The 16,692-nt window shown below is 35.2% G+C and overlaps 1 protein-coding gene across 4 annotated transcripts in view; it reads right to left on the bottom strand.

The window, feature by feature from the left end:
- Nucleotides 1-6,075: 6,075 nt before the first annotated feature.
- Rop (Syntaxin-binding protein Rop) overlaps nt 6,076-16,692 on the bottom strand; it is an 87,009-nt gene continuing 76,392 nt past the window's right edge. For all 4 annotated transcript variants that reach the window (XM_083126638.1, XM_083126635.1, XM_083126636.1 and 1 more), the window contains exons 11-12: nt 14,078-14,232; nt 6,076-12,024 (exon numbers count right to left, since the gene is read on the bottom strand). In XM_083126638.1, the coding sequence (XP_082982764.1) occupies nt 11,963-12,024; nt 14,078-14,232 (217 nt within the window). In that variant the 3' untranslated portion in view covers nt 6,076-11,962. The remainder of the gene's footprint in view (nt 12,025-14,077; nt 14,233-16,692) is intronic.

The raw sequence follows: 16,692 nt of genomic DNA, 5'->3' as shown, positions 1-16,692 counted from the left end.
ATTGATGGAGGCTGCTTCTGCCTTCCTCTTGGTGGAGGTCGAAGGCTGGGCTCCAGATGTATTTTTGCTTAGACAAATAAGCTTATGCTTTTTGACATACGCAATTGTAATGTGTTTATTGCATCCGGAACACAGTTCGGTGGCAGCCAAATGCTTGCCTGGCACGCAGGTGCGACAATGTCTTGCAAAATGTTTGCTTGATATAGTTTTTTTGCACACAGGGCAACTTTTCATGGAGCGCATTTTTTCGGGGTGTTTATTTATATATGGGTGGTGTTGCCTTCCTCAAATATATGCTTTAATCAACTCTATAAAAAAATAAAAAATATATATAAGAAAAATATAATTGTAGATAGAAAAAAACACAATAAATATTGTATGCATGTGTAATTCTATTTAGTTTATTTTTGTTACGACACAAATTTTCTTCAGATTTTATTACCCATTAGTATATTTTTCCACCAATCTAGTAGAGGTATGAAACTATGAAAATATACTTGTTTATATATATTCTATTATTTTGGTTGATATAATAGCAAATATATATATAGCTATTTTGAAATTCTAAAACTTTCAGGTATACTTATTTTTACATGCAAACATACATCATAAAAAAATTACACAATCGTATTTTTTTTCCATACACACATTTTTTTATTTTCAGAAAACAAAATTATTTTCGATCTTTATTTTTTTAAATCAAGCAATAAACATTATTTGTGTTTATAGTATTTGTCGGGCAATAGCAGATAAAACAAGAATAGGTTTTCTACGACCCATAGTTTACGAGTTACAAAACAACTTAGAAATTACATCTTGAAATTTAAATTTAAAATAACTCGAAAACAGTAAGCACTAATCATTATGTTTCCAATAGGTTGTAGAGTACATTCAATTTTTTATCAAATATCATTAAAATTTTCGAAATAGGGTAAAAACTAAGCCAGCAAATCAAGTTTCTTAAAAAATTAAAAAATTGTCTATATTTTCGAAACTTGAGGGGGTGCAATCGATTTTATTTGCTAGTCGAATAGTTTTCGTCAAATCCTATCCAACAAACCTAAAATCATCATCCTAGTTCAATTAGGAGCCGAGAAAATCAATGTCTTGGAAAAACATCTTAAGACAAATGTCTTAAGAAAATTTTCTTGACAGACCGGAAGTAACATCTTGAGATACCGGAAGTCGACTTTCTTAAAGATTAAGATATTTGTCTTAAGACATTTTCCAAGACATTGATTTTCTCGACTCCTATGGGGCCTAGAACCATGTAACTTTGGTCTATGTATATACCAGTACTTGCCCAACCCTGTGGCCGAGTGGTTAGCACATCGCACTACGACGCCAAGGGTCCCGGGTTCAAATCCCAGTCAGGTATGGTTGTTTGTGAATATCCATTTTTATTAATTTCATCACTCATCCCCATCTTCGCAAATTAGCCAAGAGGCACAAAACGCGAAGTTAAAATAAACTAAATCAATCAATCAATCAATCATTAAGTTTCGTGTTGCAATCATGAAATTAAATTTTAATTAATTTTTTTTTCTATCCATCTCTCAAATCTATATAGCCTGTTCATATTTGGCATGTCGACTATTTTGTTTACGTAGCAAAAAAAAATCTCAAGCCATTTTTTTGCAAATGCTCGTTGTAGCCATAAGTATATTTGGATATAATTGCCGGATTTTATTTAACTTTAGGTTTAAAAATCAATAAGCGTGCATAAAAAAAAAAACTAAATATTTTAAATAAATAAGATTCGAATAACTATGTACTTCCACTAGCCTTTGCAATGGCGCAGCAACCCCGCACAAATGGTTCTTGAAACTGTAGGTCCAGTCCCGATTAGCCTTACTGTGCATAAAATAGACTTAAAACATCAAATCAATCAGTACTTCCACTAGCCTCTGCGATGGCGCAGCAATAGCCTTGTAATTAAAGGTTCGATACCCGCACAAGTGGTTCTTGAAACTGTAGGTCCAGTCCCGATTAGCCTTACTGTGCATAAAGTGGACTTAAAACATCAAATCAATCAGTACTTCCACCAGCTTCTGCGATGGCGCAGCGATAACGTTGTTGTCTTGTAATCAAAAGTTCGATACCCGGTGGAGGTATAAGTGGTTCTTGAAACTGTAGGTCCAGTCCCGATTAACCATACGTGCATAAAATAGACTTAAAAAAACAACAAAATCCAATCCAGAGTATCAACAAATTCAAAAAATAGAGTTTCCCCTGTACACTTGTATAATTTTAAACTCCAAGTTCGATACCCGGCAGAGGTGGTTCGGATCCCGCTGTAGGCCCAGTTTCGATTAGCCTTACTATGCATAAAATAAACTTAAAACAACAAAATCTAATCGAGAGTATCAACAAATTCAAAAAAAATAAAGTTTCCCCTGTACACTTGTATAATTGTAAACTCCAAGTTCGATACCCAGTGGAAGTGGTTCGGATCCCACTGTAGATCCAGTTTCAATTAGCCTTACTATGCATAAAATAGACTTAAAAAAACAAATCCAACCCAGTATACACGCGTCAATACTATCCACTATAAGTAAACTAACATGATCATAATCATTGCCCCCTCTCCCTCCGATTGTTACCTCGCTTTTATGTTATTTGCGATGAAGAATAGTTTTTTTCAAGCACATGTTATATATGCTCATATTTTTTTGTTTAGCGTAATTTCGTTGTTTAATCAAAACAACACTTTCTGTTCACTAACACCGCTCGCAATTATTATTAACACACACACATGCAAAAAAAATAACAAAAAAAAAAAAACTTACCTACAAAAAGCTGCTAGCAATTTAACACACACAAAACAGTAGTATAATTGCGTAAATTTTAGTTTTATAGCTGGTCAAGCAACTTGTGTGCGTATAACTTATGCTGATATGGTACTCACCTGACAGACCAAACTAATTCGCTTTCTATTACACTTGATATTACACTTGGTATAGCGTACACTTTTATGCGGCTACCCAGTAGCAATACTCGACTGCAACTGATGAGCGCAGGGTTTCTAATAAAAACTTATACCTGTCGGTAGCTAAAATTCCAAGGTTGGTTCGAGTTACGTGTACATGGCCTTTGACGATAAATAATAAAAAAACAACACACCCGTCCATCATGATTTGGATCGCAGCTTTTGGAATTTTCTGCATTGTAGTCGTCATAATATGGGTCACCTTGGCATACTATAGAAAATCCAGCAAGAAGAATGACGAAAAAGTAGACAAAAGCCCTGGCGTGTATCACGTTCCCGATTCGCCGGATGTCGATCAATACCCGAGCATCCCTAGCGTGCCCGACGACGGAAACAACGCAATACCGGCGAGGCCACCCGTACAAAAACCGACCGGAACTGGGCCGGGAGGACCTTCGGGTGGGAACAATAGCGGAGGAGACAATCAGACGCCACCACCTTCCTCTCGCGTTCCCACGCAACGACCTTCTGTTCCTCCGCCTTCAAATACCGGCGGCGGCGATACTTTACCAACTAACCAAAATACTACAACAACAATTAACCCACCCACTATTACCGGCACCACCACTACCATACAAAAAAAAAAAAAACACGTGAAACTCTACAGAGGTGCGATTATCTAGAGTCGTAGCCGTTAGAACCTTTTTGGGTTGGGCACCACGCACCCTGGCGAGGTTAGGGGGCAGGCATCCTAAAAAACAACAATTATTTATTTGTTTGTTTGCCTCACAATACGAAAAATAATAAGAAGCACCAGCGCGCACGTGTGTATAGCACATCGTGTTTCCCCCGAGAGAGGTTTACAAAAGTCGCAATAGGTCTCTCTTTCTTTATCTTACAGCAATGTTGGTATCTCTATCTTTTTTTTTAGTTGCAGATGGGTTGCCAACACACTCTAGTTAATAATGCTACATATTATACACACACGCACACACATACTGTGTTGCCATCCATCCATCCATCCATCCATCTCTCTCTTTTACGACAGTATATATTTGTTGCCGGCACTCCTTGCTAAATTGGCTAAACCCTTGCCAAGTAAAAAAAGCTGTAGGTAGGTGTTGGCAGCATTGTCGGTTGTTTAACTCTTCCCCCCTCTCTCTCTCTCCTCTCTTTTTTTTGTAAAAAGTTATGGCAAAAGTACCAGTAGGTTGGCAAATTGCTTTATGCTCTGTAAGGCCTCAAGCAAAGTTGTCAGCTCCTTGCTTTAGGTTAGGTTAGACCAAAATAAAAACCTTGGTGATTTTTTCGAGTAAGATGTTGGCAACGCTGCAAGGCAGACCTCAAGCAGTGTTGCCAGCTCCTTGCTTTAGGTTAGGTTAGACCCAAAAAAACCTCGGTGATTTTTTCAAGTAAGGAGCTGGCAACACTGCAAGAAAATGGGGCTCATGCCTTACGAGAGAAATCCATTAAGGCGAGCCCCATCGAGCCCCATTTTCGGTTTGTCAACCAGCCTTGCTCCCCTACTTATAACTTTAGTTTTTGTTAAATTTATTCTCTTTTTTGGTGTACTTTAATAGTGACCAAGATAGAAATGTTTGAAGAGAGTTTATTTTTCTTTAAACCTTACACCGAAAGTGTGTTAAATGCTTGCAGTAATTGCAAACTAGAATAAGAAGTGTACATTGCAAGAAGGAATTCATACATACAAAAATCATCTATTTTGGTTTTGTAAAATTTTCAACAGTACTTTTTTTTTCTTCTTTGATTTGGTTTATTTTACATTCCATTTCTGCTACTTTTGGCCAATTACAAAGATGATTAGGAGTGATGATATAATGATTGATAAAGGGACACACAGAACACCAATGTGCAGGTTGGGATTCAAACCTGGGACCCCTGGCATTGTGGTATGCTGCACTGGCCACGGAGGCTGGCTTTTCTTACCATATTTCTTAGATGGAGGGTTTCTCCTGGTAGTCAAGCAGTCATTGGGTTCAATACCCAGTGGAGACATTGATTGGGATTCCACTTTGAATTGTAGGTTAGTCCCTATTAGTCTATGTGCATAAAGTGGACCTCTCATAATTAAATAAGTTAGTTGAAGGGTGGGGTGGGAGTGTGTGTTTGTCCATTCCTTGTGTGTTAAAGAGTTCATTGCCCACCAGAGCCCACCATGCAGCATGGGTGGACAGGGCACACAAAACAACTTGTTGCAGAAATGTGTAACAGACCAATATTATTGAAAATGATAATTTGCAGAGTTAGTCGAAACATGGTGGTTTTGAGCTGCTAAGATTTTTTTATATTCCTAACAACTTTTGTAGAAGTGCAGACCCTTATTATTTGATATTTCATTGGTGTTCTTTGGAATGGAGGGGGAGGTGAGGTCGATTGCGTGACTAGATTGTTTGGCACCTGGTAGCAAAAATTTGACCTTTTTTTTATTATTATTCAACATTCACTTCCCCATGGCCTTCATAGTGTCTGGAAGAGTACAATTCAGGATAAAAGTAGTTTCCTTGGAATTTGCTTGGATAAAAGCAAAAATAAGTTCAGAAATATAACATTATTACCCCCACCCCCCCTATACGCCTTCATGGCGTGGTGCTATGCACAGGGGAACACTTTACCTTCTTTACTTTTTTTGAAATATAACATGGCAGGGATTGAAGTAGTGGTTATTCCTTTAATCATCACTCTTTTGAATTTACTGGTCTCTACCCAGTGAAACATGACAGAGTTGAACCTTAATTTCCAAGTGGTGCATTATGCTCAAGAAAATGATGATCAGTGTGTGTTGTTAGTACAAAAGTAAAGGCATTTGTTATATCTGTTTTTTAAAAGATATGTAGTGTTAATTACGTACGACTTTTAGGTATTTCAAATACAAGGAGCATCGCACTTTTTAAATAAATAAAATTGGGTTAAAAAATGCAGCCTTAGCACACAACTACAGTAATATAACAATACAGTAGTTCTTGTCCCTTTATAGCAGCAATGATGTTCAAACTATTTTCGTTAACAGCTGCTATGCGAACGTGTGCAGCATTCGAGAGAAGATTTGACAGTGAGCAACAGTATATAAATAAATTTATATTTCCCTCCTTCCTTTAAAAGGGCTACTGAAGAAAAACTCGTGTCTATCTAATTTGCTCACTTTATGTTTTCTTATTTTTACAAAAACAATAGACATTCACAACAAACTTAATACATGAAATTGTGATAACAATGTGTCTCTTATTTATAATACGTAAGCTAATATATTATCAAAACATTAACTGATACAAATAAAAGATGCATGTGGGACAATGTGCATGTATATAACACAATGTATTTCTCAATAGGATAATCTTCTGCAAGTATTTACATGAATTTTACTTTCAAACTTTCATACATTTCTTAACTTTTTAACCTAACCAACAACTGCAAAGAAAGATACACATGGAATGCAAATGCTTTTGATATATTTTTGAAATGCTAAATCCAACCTATTATTGAACAGGGGTGCTTCTGTTTAAAAATTATTTTATACAATGGAATTGACAATTAAGATGATGTAGTTGGGACATTAATTAAATGAAAATAAGCAATTAGAAAAAAAATTCACAAGCACACACACAAAATGATAACTTTTTATTATAATGGCATGAATATAATTCTAGCAACTTCAGACACCTAAGGATACCTGAAAATGCACATTTACTTTTCAAGTATACCTACATTTAATTAATCCCATAATTGCTAATAACACATATCTAGTATGAACCATATGCCTTTTTAAATATTGGAAGCACCTCTGCTCAATATTTTTTTTCGTATCTAGGATGCCTTTCAACATGGCAGGTTTTCTATCTACTTACTCATATAGAAGTATCCTTTATCTGCCTACTTACACACATCCCTATACAAAAATCGCACACACACACACCAAGAAAATTAACAGGAAGCTTTGCAGATTTGGTGTGAAAAGAATAGCTTATTCACCAATTTCAGCTTGTGCTGATTGGTTTATTTTGAGCTTCACAATAAACCCAGTTAGTAAAAAAAATATTTTTCCAGTATCGTGATCATGTGATTGCAATTGGGAAAAACAAAACCACTACAGTGAGCAGAGAAGTAACCATGTGTAAATGTTACAAAATGTTTCTATGGTGCACACCCTGCTTAAGTTAATAAAACATTTGCTAATTGAAACTGGTTTCCAGGCTCGTGTTTTAGCTTTTATCTGAAATATATTCAAATGGGTAACCTTTGCATATTGAAATTCAACATGTTACGACAGCCACATGATTATCCGATTCTATTGTGATAAAAATAACAAACTAGTAATTAGCAATTAATTACCTTCCAGAAAAGTTCAAACTATTGAACTCCCAGGTTGATTGAGCCACAACTATTCAGCAAGTTATAATTAAGTGATTTATCAATTTTGATACTTGCTGGTTGATAAATTCAGCTTGCTGATTTTTGTATTTTATATAGAAACACCATTGCGCTATTGGTAGAAAAACAGAATCAGTAGCAGCTACAAGTAACAGTTAATGATTACTCAAGTAAATTAAGTCTTTAGTACCGTATCTTTTGGTTGTGTCGAATGCAAATTCTCTTAATTGTGTATGGTTTACCACAAAAAAAATTGGCAATTCTTTTGCTTTATAAAAATCTACTTTTTCTTTCTTAATCCACTACTGAGCCATTTATTGGCACTTCATGTGCAAAAGTTTGATAATGCTTAATTCACACCTTGCTTGAACACAAACCAAAATATGTATTTAAATATTCACTAAAGTATGCATTATAATTCTAGCATATGTTGCATTGTTCTCTTGGTAAAAATTTGTTGTACACACCAGCTGTCACCATGTGAATTCAAATGGAATGATCCATCCAATGATAAATGATGGTCAAAAATATGCATACATACTCAAGTGCCAATTTACATTACATACATAAAACAGTATTTGGAAGTAAGAGTTACTTCAAGTAACTTTTAAGTTTTTGTATGGAAGCAGGTTTTTCTATACTTCTTTCCAAAACTTCAATCTTTATTTAGGGTCACTTAGGACGTTTAACAAAATTCGACAATTATTTTGGACACGTTCCAGCTTCTTGGCTCCAAAGTATAGTTAGCTACATAAAAAAAAAGTTACTCCATTTTCAAGCACAAATTTGAATTGTATGATCTGTATAGTTTTAAACTTAAAAATTTAGAGGTTAATTATATTTAATGAAAATTATTTTGATGTAATCAGTGGAAAATAGTCTTCTTACAATTTAAGAAAAACTACAGGATAAACATACTTTCTAAAGTGATAGTAACTGTAACAAAGTTACTTTTTCAAGTGAGCAACTGGAACTACTTTATTTTCAAAAAGTAACTTTCCAAACACTGACACAAGAAAAACCACTTACGTTACTTGTTATGACAAGTAAAAGTCATCTATTCATGCCTGATGTTACATTTTGGCAGTACCCAACAAAATAGCAAGATAAATATCAACTCGCTCTCCACACTTTTGTTAATGCACACTGTAGTTCAGTGTGAAAAAACGACTTAAAAGAAACAATATCATTGGCACACACCTTTCCACTGTGACTAATGATATGGTGACCATCAGCTTTTTCGACATTATTGTCAACACTGAAATAACATTAACGTACTAATGGTACCGAAGAAAATAATCTCTCGATCATGACTGCATTAATACTATTGGAAATACTTACTACAAACAGCAGTTGATAATGTAAAAACACCTAGCACAGTTAGCCATTTTTTCCATCAACTATGATGTAAAATGTAATTTGTAGAAATTTATAATACCCCCAAATTTCTATAATTCTGAAGGAATTTTAAGTTGGTTCTTTTATTTTATTCACTATATTTAATTGAAAATATATCCTCATTGTTAACTTTATTCAATGGTTTCTTTGGTAAAGCTTTAATATATTATGGTATTTTACAATTACATACATGTGTATGTGTGTGTGCGCGAGTCAAGAGTGGGAATTTTGGGAATTGTTTTAGACAGTAACAAATACTAACGAACCTAATAATAGATGTAACTTGGGACCTAATGCAGGAAGGGGAGGGGGGATCAAACCTGGAGCTTATCTTTGGAGGCAGAATTCAAAATTTTTTTAAGCCAATAAAAATATCATCCAGGATTATTTTGGCAAATAACCATTGCATTTGCAAAATGATAAACATTACTTGTTACTTCATTCCCCTGGTTCCACTAACTTGTACATTTTCATAAACCTGGAAAATTTTGGAGAAGTAAGTAGGTCCCCCTTGCCCCAGCCCAGTTATGCCTATGCTGCCAATGTTCCTTTTAATTTTCTATGATAAACTACAATTATCATGACCAGTTCACACTGAAATTTTCAACTGCTGAAATGTATACCATAGTGAAAAATATCAGTTTTGAAAAACAATATTGGTTTGATCTGAAACACCACACACACACACACACATTATGAGTAAATACAGAAAAGCATTCTTTCAAATTATTTGCATTTTCCCCAGTAAGACACTTAGTTTTCCAACACTGATCATTGTTCAAAAAACATAAGCCATTAGATACATGTAATTAAATATAAAGCCTCTGAAGCTGATAAGATTGTTTTCTATAAACGCACATTTTGTACTTCTCAAAGAGAATTTGATACTTTTTATGCAAGTTTATTTGCAACTACAACATTTTTAAATAGCATGAATTCCATACTGACAAAGGAAATACATTATTGCAGGAAAGATTATTGTTCAAATGATCATCTACCATATGAAAGAGACATTTTTTTTTCTCCCTCACTTATAAGTATCTAGGACAGATTATTTCTCCACACCAAAACTAAACAAGATGGCATAATACTGATTTATTTTTAGAGATACCTTGCCTAAGATTTAAGCACAACATAAAATCAAATCATACTCTGTTTTGATAATAAAAACAATTCAATTATCCTAGCCTAACAGGATTTTCAATTTCAAAGCATGGCAAACACTTAATTTGCTCTTCCTACAAAAACTACAAACGCCCAACTCCTTCAGATGTACAAATCCAATATTATACAACAATAAAATTTAAGTACCTATCATCACATACTGACAACAGATTCACTCAATGATAATATTTCATAACTATAAACATTGTTCTTTTCTCAGGGAGGAAAAAGCATTAATGGTGGGTAAATATACATATAGGTAAATGCATGAAGTTTCACATCAACTGCAAAGAGAAACATGTGAATTTTACAGTATAACAATGACTATCTTCCAACTTCTTAGAACATCTATATCACAATGTAATAATAACAGACAGGAAAACTGGCAAAGCGTCGAGTACTTCCAATTAATACCATTAAATATCATATTTTTTCATTTTTTTAAAGGATTAACAGACCACCAAAGCCAGTAGGCCACTTCTTAAAAAATTTCTTTTAGTAATTTGTTTCCTAATCAAAGCTTCCACCACCAAAACGTATGCCTAGGTTACTGGTTATATGTATTCTGTTCAAGTACACACAATGTATTCATACGTAATACTATTTCTGGCAAAAACATTACACTTGCGCTGCCTCACATACAAACATGCACACACACACACACACACATTGTGGAATAATATTCTTAACATACAACGCATTATATGCCTACTTACAGTATCTCTTTGCTTGATATTAACAGCTCTCTGCGACTATCAACATTTATACATTCTAATTTTGAGATCGTGCTGCTCAATCCCTAGTGGAAGAAATTACTGCTTCCACAGTGATTGCGTAGTCATTCAAATACATTATCATTTCAATTTTTTTTTCTGAATACATTCTGAAAGATTAAAGGCTGAATATACATATAAATTACTTGCCTGTACATCATCCTTAATCTTTAACATGCATGCATCTTTAAAAAATTACAGCAGAAAAAGTTCTACATATTTCAATCACTTATTTTACATTTCGTGTAAAACAATGTCATTCATACTTCTGCTAAATTAAAGCAAATTACATGTGCTGCAGCAATGATATGCATTTCAGATGTTCATATCCAAAAAGAAAAAAAAATCATTATTGTATGTGATGTAAACCATCATCCTGTTGTTAATATAAGGCAGATGTTCAATTTTTTAACTACTCATAAGAAAACCTTTTATCACAGAATTAAGAGAAGTGATCGCATAAGAGCTACCTCTATAAATTTACAATTGCTGCACTGCAATTTCATTTGGGGATTTCTTTTTCATTAAATTTTAAAGCATCATGAACATGAAATTTCACACTAGTACCTTAGCACGTGAAAAAAAAATCAATGCCAAATAAACTACTTTCTCTTGGAACTCTTCTACTAAATTTCCTATAAATATGAATATACTATAATATGCATATTTACATACATACACAATAGTGATATTAAAATTTTATAGACATTCTGCAGACACTTTTTTTTCCCTCTAGGATAAAAACAGCAATATGAAAATATCATGACCTGGAATGCCTTCCACAAACTGTATTGTGTGTACCATGCACTGGATGCTATTTTCTTACCGTCTTTTGATCTGGAAAAATAGTACACACAGACAATTTAACTTATGATCAATCGTGATGGAGGAAAAACTATCTTCTAGAACTATTTTTTTCTTTCTAATTAATTAACTATATTCCAGTGAGGTGCATCACAAAAACAAACATAAAGGGGGCTGATGGGGAGGAATTCAAAACTTAATTGCCCCAGCTTAATAGCTAGATTGTTGTCTCGTTGAACTTAACCAAAAGAAAGGCAAAGTGCAGAGAAAAGTGGGTGAGATATAGATATTTATATATATGTATGTGTGTATATATATAATATTAAGAAAGACAAAGAACATCAATAAATTTATCAGATTTGGAATCTTACATCTCTCAAGCTACAAGGAATATGCCAAATATATTACACTGATGGTTTGTATAATTTGACATGTAAACATAGGCCACAACAAACATGAGAAACTTGATGTTGATATCCTACTTTCGACTTCCTTGTCCAAATCAACTTTATTTACTTAGGTCGGCAAGATTGCCCAGGAAACTTTCTGGTGTTATAATATGAGAACCACCTGAAAAGGAAGATATATAAGTTTGCATACAATATCTACACTTGCATTTACAATGTCTAACAGTTTTACCAGATTTTTTGAGCTTCTAAACACTAGCACAGTAGAGCAGTACAACACATGAAGTGTTGTAATTTGATTTGTAATATTGGGAACAAATGAAGGGTGCATCAAACTAAAATGGAACAGGGGCCACAGAAGGAAATCAACAAGGTTTATTTCAAACGTAATCTCCAAAGTTACAGGAACAAGGTTATATCCTATCATTTCATACAAAGAACAAATGGTTTCAATGTTTTCAAAATTCTAATAATTACAGTTGTAGGTGATATGTCACACAACACACTTTATATATAAAAATTCCCCCTAACATTTAAAGCCTTTTCTTGAACGAGACGTGCAAAGGTTAATATCAAAATGCATTCAGATACTAACTGCATAAAATGCAAAAGAAACAATGGAAAATAGTTATGCTGGTATTCACTTGTTTGGTGGATCGAGTCTCCCCATTTATATAATAATAATAATTAAAAAAATATTTTTGTTAGTTTATAATATTTATTATTGTATAATAACATTTACAACAGTGTTAATAATACTTATTATTTATCTACTAATCAACTTTTATCATTTGCCTGACACCCCCCCCCCCCCCTGCAAAAATTTCTGGCGTGGCAATGCCAGCTTGTAGAACTCCTTTGAGATCGGAACCAGTTGCAAACATTGTCCATGACTTCATTGTCCAAGTGGAAGCATCGACCCTTCAATGCCCTTTTCAACGGACCAAAGATATGGAAGTGGCATGGTGATAGGGCTATATGGTAGGTGTTCCAACACTGTCCACCCAAAGGTCCCCAACGTGTTCTTTGCAACAGCTGACGTATGTGGTCGGGTATTGTCATGCAGCAAAACCACTGCAGAGGACAACAGGCTGGGCCGTTTGCCCTTGATTGCTGCATGCAAACGGTGGAAGGTACTGCAGTAACAAGCAGCGTTGATCGTTTGACCAGGGTCCAGGAACTCAAGGAGAAGGGGTCCTTCGTGATCAAAAAAACATGTCAGCATCACTTTGCCACTACTCTGCACCAGCTTGGACTTCTTTGGTGGTGGAGAGCTCTGTTCCGTACATCCACTGTTCCATTTTAATTTGATCCACCCTCACACTTCAGCTCAGACAATGTTCAAAAAAATTAATTTTAAATGAGGTTTAAAGTGTGTTGTGACTAATTTGATTGCTGACAGTCACGTTATGTAATAAGAAGTGCATGACTCTAAATGTACACTGGCACAAATGTGGAATTTTGTATTAGACTAAATTTTAAAAACAATTATATTCTCATATAAGGAAAATTTGTGCATAGTAGTCAATATTTCTGTACTATTTTCAACTCTGATGTATACTAGGAGGGATGGCAAAGTTCATTTTTCATGCAAAATTAAAAATAGTTTTTCAAAAATGCTTCTCATACTTATAATTACTAAAACATGTATGGTCCTTATGAGCATGGACTTACAGCCTGATCTATAATGAAGACAACTGGGATTGATTAAAAATTCTCTCCAACCAGTCTTGAATATGGCTATCAGTTCCATCCAACTTGCAAACAAGAACATATTTTTCAAAAGATTTTATGCACTTCATACACAAATTTATTTTGTATCTTTACTAGAAATAGTTGGTTAAGCTATGATTTCTGGTATTTGTTAAACACAGCCAAACATAAGACACACACACACACACACACATTATTCATTCTTGCGAAAATAAGGTCAATTTTATCAGAGGCCACAGCATAAGCAACCCCCCATCCCCACTGATCGGGTGGTTTGCATTTCATACTTCAAAGCCAGAGGTTCTAATTCAAATTATAGATAAGGTATGGTTTTTTTCATCATTGCATTCCATTCATATTATTTCATCAATTCTCATCATCATGATTATCCTACAAAGGTAGAAATGCAATGTGAAATAACAAAAATGCGAATATAAATCTCGGAGAACTATAATACGCACCGCACCATATATTCTAAATTATAATTTATTTATAATACTTACCAACTATTACTTCCCAATTCTTCACTGCATTTGTTACCTCATATGCACATCTCATTTCAGAGAAACACACTCCACCAAGCAAAAACACTATCAGACGAGGAACATTCTTCACAGTTTGCTGACCTTTATCCTTATGCCAGTGACCATATCTTGCACTGTAATATAATAACAAAATAATTCAGATATTATTCACTGCATTACTTGTATGTCATAAAACCTTATGCTCTCATGCATGTCATAAAAAAGGACTTAAAAATTTGCACTGCATGGAAAGACAGGATGACATTAGAGTGTCTTAAACATACTTACACAGGGTGTACACAAACGAATATCACAGTTTTAAGTATGTGTATTTTCTTTGGTTGATTTGGTATTTTAAGTCCACTTTATGCACAGTAAGGCTAATCGGGACTGGACCTACAGTTTAAAGTGGGATCCGAAACTACTATGTGCCTCCACCGGGTATCGAACCTGGGACCCCTTCATTACAAGGCAATGACGCTACCACTGCACCATTGGGGAGGCCCTATATGTGTATTTTCTCTGTCAAATACAATACTGAGATGGAAGGATAACTCAAAGAGTTTCGACAACACACTTTATGCATTCATCACTGACAGCCACACAACTAAAAAAGTCGTCATCTTTCTGTTCCAGCATTTGTTCGCAGAAGTTGATACGGTCCATATCATCTGCAGGCTTTAGGGCCTGTAGCAGCTGCAGGTGATACGATCTCAGTTGGAGTCATTTTCTCAACACTTTCCACACTGTCATGGTCAGCATTGTTAGTTCTCTACTCGCCTGCCATACAGATTTCCTAGGATTCCACATGCAAGCTGTTGTGATGCGTTCCACGTTTTCATCTGATACACGCGGTCATCCGGTGCTCTTCCCCTTACACAGGCACCCCGTCATCTGGAATTGGTTATAGCTACGGATGTTGTTGTCAGATGGAGCATCACATCCAACTTTTCACCAATAGGCCTGATGGACTGTATTCACTAAATTACACCTCGCGAATTCCAAGATACCAAAAGCCTTACGCTCGGGAGTCGCTGCCATCTTTACAACTGGCGCTGTCATACGGCAGAGTTAGGAAACAAATTTGGGCATGTAGATTTGAAACTTCCACATTTGCTCATTCATCACATGTAGGAGAGAACCTACTGGGTTACTTACATAACCATACATAGCACTTTAAAAAACTCCGATATTCATTTGTGTACACCCTGTATGATGGTATATTGGGAAGAGCAGTAAAAAATTTTTAAGTGGCTTTCGCGTTGACTGTGCTTTCATCAATTGATTGACTGATTCAAATGTTGAAAATTTTTGGTGTGTCAACACTTGGGCTATTTGCCCCATCACATTATATTTACCATAATTGTTGGCCTGCAACACTGCAGTTACTGGAGTGTGCTACATGGAAGTGAGGTTGACTTTTGGGTGTCTGGATATGGAACATTTTAAGAATAGAAAAAAAAAAAAATTCACAGATTACATTATTTTCAGTACAAAAATAAAAAATAATGTGTAAGTCAATATTCTACAAACAAAACTGGATTTCAAGGTGCGAAACAGCTGTGATTAAAATAACAATATACTGAAATCTTGAGGTTTCACAGATAAGAGAATAAATGAAAAGGTCGTGAATGGTTGTGTGGGGAAGAAACAAACACAAACAGATGTTTCAAGGGATACAATACAAACAAAAATATACAGACAACAATACTTGACTAAACAACAGCATAAGCGTAACTTGGCGGGAGGAAGGGTAGGCATTACCCCCCCCCAAAAAAAAAAATTAAGGTTAAAATTAAGGATACGAGGGTCACTATTTATATTTTGAGCCTAACAATGAAAAAACAGGAATTTGGCATTGAAAACTGCTTTATTGTTTTTCGAAGTATTCTCCTTTATGGTCAATACACTTTTGCATTCGTTCGAACCATTTGTCAAAGCAGTTTTTCCAATCTTCTTGAGACACCTCCATAATATGGTTTTTGAACGGATCAACGGCATCTTCCGCCGACGAAAATCGTTGTCCACGCAATTTATTCTTGACATTCGGGAACAAGAAGTCATTGGGTGCCAAATCTGGACTGTACGGCGGATGACCCATCAATTCGATTTTTTGACTGTTCATAAAGTCAGTTGTTAGACGAGATGTATGACAGCTGGCATTGTCTTGATGAAGAATGATCAGACGGCGTTTGTTTGTTTTCCGTATTTGACCGAAGACCTCTGGGAAACAAATTGTTGTGTACCATTCAGAGTTGACCGTTCTACGTTCCTCTAAAGGTACAGTTGCCACATGACCAGTTTTCCCGAAAAAAACAGGCGACCATTTGTTTCGATGTGCTTCGAGTGCGAACAACTTTTGTTGGATTGGGTTCATCTTGAAACACCCATACAGTCGACTGCTGTTTACGTTCCAGCTCATATGCATATATCCATGATTCGTCACCTGTTACAATCTTATATACGTCTTTTGAAGCACCACGATTGTATTTATTAAGCATTTGTTTGCACCAATTGACGCGAGCATCTTTTTGAGTTTTTGTCAAATTGTGTGGGATCCAACGAGAACATACCTTTCTCACAGCTAAATGATC

Source organism: Lepisma saccharinum, chromosome 8, assembly GCF_977018435.1.
Source record: "Lepisma saccharinum chromosome 8, izLepSacc3.1, whole genome shotgun sequence".
Classification (NCBI taxonomy): Eukaryota; Metazoa; Arthropoda; class Insecta; order Zygentoma; family Lepismatidae; genus Lepisma; species Lepisma saccharinum.
Note: the sequence above shows the minus strand (reverse complement) of the source record. Positions and strands in the feature narration are given on the sequence as shown.